The sequence below is a fragment of the Adiantum capillus-veneris genome, chromosome 16, assembly GCF_014529385.1.
Source record: "Adiantum capillus-veneris isolate H3 chromosome 16, ASM1452938v2, whole genome shotgun sequence".
In the NCBI taxonomy this organism is placed as follows: Eukaryota; Viridiplantae; Streptophyta; class Polypodiopsida; order Polypodiales; family Pteridaceae; genus Adiantum; species Adiantum capillus-veneris.
In genome coordinates, this window is record NC_140946.1 from 129,673,699 (window position 1) to 129,682,388 (window position 8,690).

General features: G+C 43.7%; 1 protein-coding gene across 1 annotated transcript; it reads left to right on the forward strand.

Moving 5' to 3' along the window:
- The first annotated feature begins 5,010 nt into the window (after nt 1-5,010).
- LOC147439863 (uncharacterized) lies at nt 5,011-7,460 on the forward strand. Its single transcript, XM_086484418.1, has 3 exons — nt 5,011-5,538; nt 6,133-6,279; nt 6,833-7,460. Exons 1-3 carry the CDS (start codon nt 5,130-5,132, stop codon nt 7,213-7,215), a joined length of 939 nt encoding a protein of 312 aa, XP_086340544.1. The 5' UTR covers nt 5,011-5,129; the 3' UTR covers nt 7,216-7,460.
- The last annotated feature ends 1,230 nt before the right edge of the window (nt 7,461-8,690 follow it).

Below are 8,690 nucleotides of genomic sequence, written 5' to 3' on the forward strand. Positions count from 1 at the left end.
ACAAGTACGGAGAGTTTGCTAGAGAAACCGTACAGAATCTGCGATACGACTCCTACGGAACGGGCATTGATTTCCGCGACATAGCACCTACATCTGAGAGAGAGAAAAAAAAGATTATGCGTGAAGGTCCGACCAATATAGAGCCACGGATGGAAGCAGAAAAGGGCTTACAGATAGAAGACGACGGCATGGAGGAGATGTTGGATGCCTTCTTCCAGACAAGCGAGGAGAATGCGAACGAAACAGCACCAGAAGTCGTGCGCCTATCTCTTGAAGACATGTTGAGAAATTTGGCACGTCAACCAATCTATGAAGGCGCCAAAATATCTGTGATTCGTACTTGTCTGTGCTTCGTACTTGTTTTTGAATCTTCAGTCAGTGTACGGGTGGTCAGATGCAAGCGTCACTGCTTTGTTTAGGTACGTAATTTACAAAAGAGATTTTCCGATTGCAACGGTCGCATCGAATGCCGTCCTATGCATGTACAAGAGTGGCGTCGCCGATGGGAGCAACATGAGGGGCAACCTGTTCCAGGAATGAAACGTTTGTCCATTCTCCATACGTTGCCGTACTGGGGTGATCTACTAATTAACCATTTGCTGGATCCAATGCATATATTCAAGAATGTGGGAGATATCCTCTGGAAGAAAATCATGGGAATGAAAGAAAATCGAGCTTCATGAGATGATTTGCAGTCGGTTGGAAAGATGCCAGAGCTGTGGCCTTTCAACAATGCAGCTGGTCAAACAGAACTTCCAAGAGCGCCATGGGTATTGCTAAAAAACGAAGAGCGACAAGTGAAAAGGGTGATTTCAGAGTTCAGGACGCCAACAGGATATATGCGATGTCTCAAGACATCATTCACCCGTGACGATCAACTGTCAGGGTTGAAATCGCACGACTGGCATAAGTTCTTGCAATTCATTCTTCCAATTGTGATCAAGGGGTGTTTAACGGAGGAAGTGCGGACATGCATATACAAGATTTCAGAGCTAGTGCGGTGGATCTCTTCCAAGGAGATACGGGAGAAATCTATTGCAGTCGCAAGGGCTAACGCCATTGAATCTATTGCAATCGCACACCTCGGACACCTTGGGGGGCACACGATCCTAGTGCCTCCAAGCTCTATACTGTATGGGGAGATGGTTCTGTTGACATGGATAGAGTCGGGACTGAGATGCGACAGCGGATTCGCCAGCTCGTGGAGCTGCAGTTTTCGACCAGCATTCTGACGTCTTGGGATCAGCAAGAAAAGGAAAAATTCACTTACATAGTGGAGACCATCCTGAGAAAGTACCAGCCTGCTCCGGGTTCTTCCGTTGTTTCGGCGCGGTGGATCAAGGATGTTGCACGGGACACCATCAAACATCGACGAGATGCAGCTCGGAAGGCTTTCAGGACCGGCTCGCCGAAGCCTTCCGGCATCCCACACGAGACGTGGTTGCAGATCAGGGAGGATGAGCGGACATCGGCCACGCGGTTCAGACAACAGCGTGAGGCCGCACAGGTACGACAAATGACTAGGGGGACATCTCATCTTGGCAGCGGAGGCTTCGACACCTTTCGCTATGAGTTTGTGAGTTTCTAATCCAATCTTAACTATGACGTTTTTTAAAACGCGATGAATCATGTATTCTTATTACTTTGATTTTTGTATAAACGCAGAATCTTGCGATGCATCGAGCTCCATCATGCGAGGAGGAGTCAGATGGATATCGCACAGGTATCTATGAAGTAATGAATGATCTTGAAGCTTCAGGAGAGCCTGTAGACTGGGAGGCCTTACAGTCTCGCTGATCGCTTGAGGTGAGACGTTAATATGCGTGAGTTGATTTAATTAAGTCAGTATATGTGAAGTAATATCAATACTAATTTTGTGAGTTGTCCTATGTGCAGGTTGCGACGCCTAGTCATTAGTGGACCAGATTTCATCTATATGCTTTGTGAGACACAGACACGCTTCTGTGTCTCTTTTTTGTACAAACAGTTAGTGTTCAGACAGTTATTGTTTCCCTTATGGTTATGATTATTGTCATTGTCATTGTATAGACAGTTATTGTTTCTCTTTCTGGTTATGCTTATGGTTATTGTTAATTTTGTTTATGGTTATGGTTATCTGCATTATGGTTTTGATCAAAGTGGTTATAGCCGGTTATGGTTATGCTTTTAAGTTATGGTTATGGTTATGCTTTTAAGTTATGGTTATGCTTTTAAGTTATCGTTGTCTTTCATTGGCCTTAAATCTCATGTGAGATCCTACATGGATAGCATGTAGGAGGCGTATACATGATATGGTTTTTTTTAAAAAGTTTATGTAAAAACAAAGGGAACTCTGCCGAAATTTCTGCGCGCGGGAGCATGGTTGATATTTTGGTGCTGCTCGCTTTCTTGGGCAGAGGGCTGGAAGCCTGGCTGTGGCTGTGTCCATCTTTTAACTGGGCACATGCCAGGCTACCTACCCTCTGCCCAAGAAAAATTTTTTCTGCTATGTGCGTCGCTAATAGCGATTGGTTTCACAGCGACACGCATAGCGACGGGCCGCGTCGATATCTGCATCGATAACACGTTTTTTTGTTGTAGTGATGATCCCTTCTTTGATTTCTCCTTTGCTCGTTCATTAGAGCTGCTCTCGGAGCTACTGGACATTTCATTGGAATCAGAAGTTTCAGTAGCAGAGCTACTGCTACTGGTCCTTCGCTTCTTGTGGCTCTTTTCCTTCTTAGCCTGTTGTTCCAGGTTTAATGCCCTTTGGACCAGATCATTAAATTTCTTGGTAGGGGCTGGTACCTCTTGTTCCCTAAGCTTCTTGCTTCTGAACCCATTCAAGAACCATGCCCTCGACCTCTTCTCAGATGGCGGTTCTTCTAACTGCCTGGTTAGCTCCTTTATCTTTTCCACATAGCTGCGGACTGAAACATTTCTCTGTTTGATCTTATCTAATTCACATAGAATATCTTCGTCCCCTCTATTGTCGAAATATTCCAACCTGAAGGCTTTGAGCAATTTGTTATATGATCTGAGCTGGCAGGCAGGGTAATGGTAATACCATTTCCTTGCTACCTCCTTCAAGGTTTGTGGAAAATATTCCCCCCAATCATCTTCATCAATGTTTTTTAGTTCAGCATACTGCTTGAAATCTTGTATGTGAACATCTGGATAATCCTTTTTTCCCCCTTTGAATATTGGAAAGGAAATCTTCAGGGAAGCTGTGTAATCATTCCGATTACTACTGATCCTGCCACTTCGCCTCTTGGATTCAGAATGACGCTTGGGAGCCTTCTTGCAATTGTCAGTGTCAGCATCCCAATCAATCTCTGTCTTTGTCTCAGTGTTAGTGTTTTCTCTGGTTTGTCTGCTGGAAGTACGGTGACTTCCTTTACTGCCCTTGGTATCCTCATCTCTTTGCCGAGACCGAGAACTCTTGGAACTCTTTGCCTTCCGTGCTTCCCGTTCTGCCCGTCGGCGTCGAGAATGACTGGAGTGCTGTGAGTCCTGCACCTCATCAGCCTGACTATGCTCCTCCTGAGCCTCAGTGTCAGTCATCTTCTCTTGCTTGGGGTGAGACTCTCTTCCTGACTTCTCAGGAATGGGGTCCACACGAATGGTAGATTTTCGGCCACGATTGGATTTTGGTGCCATTGCTGAAAACTTCGGACTGGGAGAAGAGTCTTTCTAGTCAACAAGCTTCAGCTCGAGCCACCGTGATCGCCAAAATGGAATTGGAGCTGATCTCTTGAGACAACTAATTCCAGTGTTGGAAGATTTCAGCTACTAGTGTAGGAAGATTTCAGACAGCAGATTGGACAGGAATCAGAGACTAGACTGGAATGTGGATACTAAAATAAGAATCAGACTTATGTACTGGAAATAAGGTTCAGATTCAGAAGGCTGGACGAGAAGTAAGTATAACTGAAATATATGCCATGATTGGGATTACAGATCAAGATTACAACGAATATGATTTACAGAGAGAAAGTACAGCCGACAATACAGCCAATGATTCTCAAGTACAAGTATAGCCAAGGCGCTAACCCAAATGATAATAATTGCCAACCCCATTACAATGTAATGGGCCCTATTTATACACTTCGGGTTTTACTGTAGTAATTACCATAGTAATTACTAAGTAATTCGATGTCCATCTTCTAAGAAGACGTTCCCACATAGTGAACTATCTAGCCGTCTACACCCACCTACTCATTTTTGTTCTGATTTTTTCCAAGACCCACTGACATCTTTGTTTGTGGGTTACGTCCACCCCCAAGGGGCCCCCCAGATGTCTGAAAATATTCCCTTTTGTAACAATCTCCCCCGACCAGCCGGAAGGGTCAAATGAGTCATTTTCAGATAGGGAGATCAACCTTGACTTCTCTATATTGCACTCGGACTCCGAAGCTATAGAGAACATTTGTACAATCTCCAGAGCTTTCCTTAGGACCTCGGGACGCGCCCTCAAGAAGAGGAGAGAATCGTCTGCAAACATTTTTGCAAGTAGTTGGTTGTTTCCTGGAAGACGCTCAACTCAGCACTAGCTTCAAGCGTCGTGATTAAAGGATGTGAACCTATGGCAAAAAGTAGGGGGACCTAAACGTTAACAAACCCTGTACTTAAACGCATCAACGATTTGATGGCTCTACATCAACGGCCTAGAAAGTGCACCGATCCTCCACCCACTCTCCTATGGCCTTCTGCAAGCCAAAAAGCTTGAAGGGGCAAGAGACAATGGCCCACTTTAAAAAGAAAGAAAATTGTGTAAAAAACTTAAAAAAAGGTCGATTTAGACATAATTTTTTCTTTTCTAAAAGGCTTGAAAGTTGAAAGGGAATATTGCATGTCGATGTTGAGGGTACTTGGAGTGTGACTATTATTTCCACACGTAAAGCAAAGCTTGTACAATACGATGTGGGTGCTCTACTACGAGAGAGTACAGTAGCCATCATGAATGTATGGAATGCTGTGTTATTATAACCTTTTAAGGTTAATATGATTTCGTATTTGGTACTCTCTCTCTCTCTCTCTCTCTCTCAACCAGAAGTGAGAATGCGCGCGTAGTGTCGTTCTATTCAAGCTTTCAGCCATGGCGCTGTAGACCGACGAGAGAGAGAGAGAGAGAGAGAGAGAGAGCGCTGATGGGCGAGAAGCACCAGGCGGGGCAGCCGCTAGCTTCAAGTGAAGCAGCTAGCGGAAGCGCCAGCAAGTGGGAAGAGCAGCATGTGAAGGAACTGTCAACGCTGCTGTTGCGCTTCACGCGGCGATGCGGCAGGCTGCCCTCCCCAAGCGACCACACCTTTTGGCAGCTCTGCTGCGACTGCCTCTATGCCCGCTTCACTCCCGCCCAGCTTCTTTACAAAATGCACTATCTCAAGCGCCGGTTTGTGCACCTCACCTCTGGTCATGCCAACTCCATTAGGCCGAATGAAAGGGAGACTTTCGGTATCTGGGCCCAAATCATGCAGCAAGTGCCGCCCAAACGCTCCTACCGGCGGGCCGCCGCTCGACTCATCTCACCAGCTGGACGCGTCGACGCAAATAGTCGAGGTAAATTACGTACAGTCTCGTTGTGAGGAATGCTGAAGTCTTAGCTACACAGCTGACGGCATTATGTATGTACGTGGATGTGTCTTCGCAGAGAGAGAGAGAGAGAGAGAGAGAGAGAGAGAGAGAGAGAGAGTCCTGTGGTGTGTCATGTGTGTACGTGTTCATGTGTGCGCAGCAGCGTTTTGCCAGAAGTGCACCTCGGCCACTAGGCATCTCTTCCTCATGTACAGAGGTCTCATATTTGTGTTTCGGGTTCTGCACAAGTCATTTGAAACATGCATGTATCTTCCTTGCTCATTGCAATTATGCTTCAGGTCAGAATTATAAATATGTAAATAGTCGCTTTGATTTGTCAATCCCTTGCAGATGCGTTTGTGTGTCATCCAATTGCTGGTGAACTTTGCACAGATCTCTGCAATTGCCATATTCTGATTTTTGTTCTCAGTGCATTCTAATTTAATAACAGAAATGGTTTTTTACAAGGTAACCTGCTTAACTGCTTTAGATAATTAGCACATGCATGCAATCTGGATGATGTTCTTGAATAATTTCTTGTGAAATGAAATCCAATCATGATTGTGATGATTCGTGCAGGAGGGAAAGCTCATGGGCAGCAGGCTACAACTCATAAAACAGCAGCCGCTTCTCGAGCTCGACACACAGGCACGAGTGACAGATATAGTCCTCGTACTGGCACCCAGCTCCCTCATGATGATCAGGGTGGAGCTCCTTACACATTTGGTATTTCATTTTTCTTCATCCTTCAAAGCTTAATTCAAGCTGCTCAAATCTGGTTTTACAAGCTCAAGAAATTAATGCTCTATGGGCGCCTTTCGATTTGGGATCTTGTTAAGTATTGAAGATCAGTGCCTGCGAAATTGGCGCTGTGCATCAAGCCAGTTGCAAGTCAACCTGCAATACTAGTAAAATGAGAGTAAAATGTTATGCTTTGTCAGCAGTTTCTGCAATATATATGCATGGAAGTCTATATTGTTGATGATCTTTTTGTATTCCAGCCAGATGCTTTCGCTTGAGCTCCAGGAATCTGTTTCCTTGAATCCTTCAATACATAGTTAGTGACTTGCCATGACTTGGTGTGTTGGCCACCAACATTTACCTGAAATGTATTGAGTAATCATTAATGCAGGACATGCTAATTAGCTTGCATGCATTTCTTTTCAATGTTTTCTATACATAAACAGCTTATAAATTTATATATCTAGAAGTGCTGTAACAAACATTGACTCGTTGCTTGAATCGGGCCAATCATGATCTTTATATTATTGCTACACAGACAAGCATGCAAAGAAGACAGCTGGTGAACCTGCATATTGCAAAGGCAAGTTTAATGGAGTGGCAGACGAGTTCAATCATGCGAAAGGAGTGCCATTTGTGGCTAAATCAGCTGCCAGAAACGAAGAAGAGCAGCCGGAAATTTCCACATATTCAGATGGGGTCGAGCCACCATTAATGAGTGAGCATGAGGAAGATGAAAGTTTCACAAGGCATGATGCTGGATCAGAGGGCATTGCACAAGATGGTGGTGGAGTCCGGTCAGCTCGACATGAGAGCGCCCATGACATGGCTATGCTTCACCACATCACAGTTGCAGATCTTGCTGCAGCCACCAGGGTTCTTGCAGAGGTTCTTCATTCTCATAACCCTTATAAACAGTGATGTATGCCACATTGATTAGATCTGTAATGATAGATTAATTTAAGTAGTTTTAGCTGACATCCCTACAATCTACCATATTTTGAATATGGTCTTTTGGACTAGGATTAATCTATAACTCTGTCCAGTATTGCCTTGCCAATTGGTTTTTGTCACGCGGTTTTTGTTGACGACGCCATCCATGGATGTTGAACTGCGTTTCATAACGTTACTCGAATTGGATGGCATAACGGCCTACACTTTCATCACTTGGCAACCTTGGGGATAATGTGGCATTGTCAAATTAATTTCAAGGGGCAAACTGTATACACTAATAATTATGCATGTGACTATGGATTTCTAAAGGTACAGAGATGGATATTGGTAATTAGATGTAAGAGTAGACGAGCAAAGCAACAAACATCGATCACTAATAGGGGATGATCACTAATTAATTTGCAAGTTTCATCTTATGGGCACGCATAGATGAGATTGAACTGGGTTAGTGTCAGCCTATCTAGCTAGGCCTTGGGGCAATTCATAAAGTAAGTTATCAGGAAAGGTCCATACAAATTTGCACCAGTTAATTCGTAGGGCAGTTGTACAGAGAGTTTTTCTAATTTTTACCTCCATATTGCACTAAGAAGACTCGCCCACTTGAAGGATACACTCAAGCAGCCCAATACTTAGATTTTCTATAAAACTGGAAGGGCATACGACTATGTTTTTCAAAAATTTTAGCATTTTCCTAGCCCTAATTCTTTGGAAGGATGCTGCAAAATTTTTGCTACTTGATGACATTCTACGGATTAACAATAGAGTCCCTTGTCCACTTAAAGCTAGGAGTTGGCCTTGGCGCGGTTAAGATCGGGAAAAAATAAACAAACAATTAAGTCCTTTAAAGTCCTCTCTCGCAATGGATTTGCAAGATTAGGTCTCCCCATTCTCCAAAAATTAAAAAGCCTTTCAAAACATCTTAAGTGCACAAGTGAAGGGTGAGTTTAGGAAATGAAGAGATCCATGCAAGTGAAAAGTCAAAAGACTTTTTGTGTCAATATAAAGAGAGTATAGTATGGCCGGCGGCTCCATCGCCTCTCCCTCTTTCTTCGTGCATTGAGCGTTGGGTTGAAGGGCACACCATTGGAGTGGGCCGGATGAAGGAAATTGTGCCACGTATCAGGGGGAGGAAGCCGGAAGCCCTCCTCCCATTATAGATAGTATAGAAGTATAGATGATCTAGTGTACATTGATAATTTGTGTTTTTCTTTGCTTAGTTTTCCTTTAGCGTTGTTTTTAAAAAAGATTCTAGAATGTCCTTGCATTATGTACACAGTGAATATAGATAAAATAAAAAGCTTTTAAAAAACTCAGGAAGTGAGAAGCTCCGTCAAATTGAAAATTCAAAAGACTTTTCATGCCATATAAAAGAGGTGTTTCAACTTCAAGTGTGCATTGATGCATGTGTTTTTTTGTTCTTGTTTACCTTTCCTCTAGTGTTT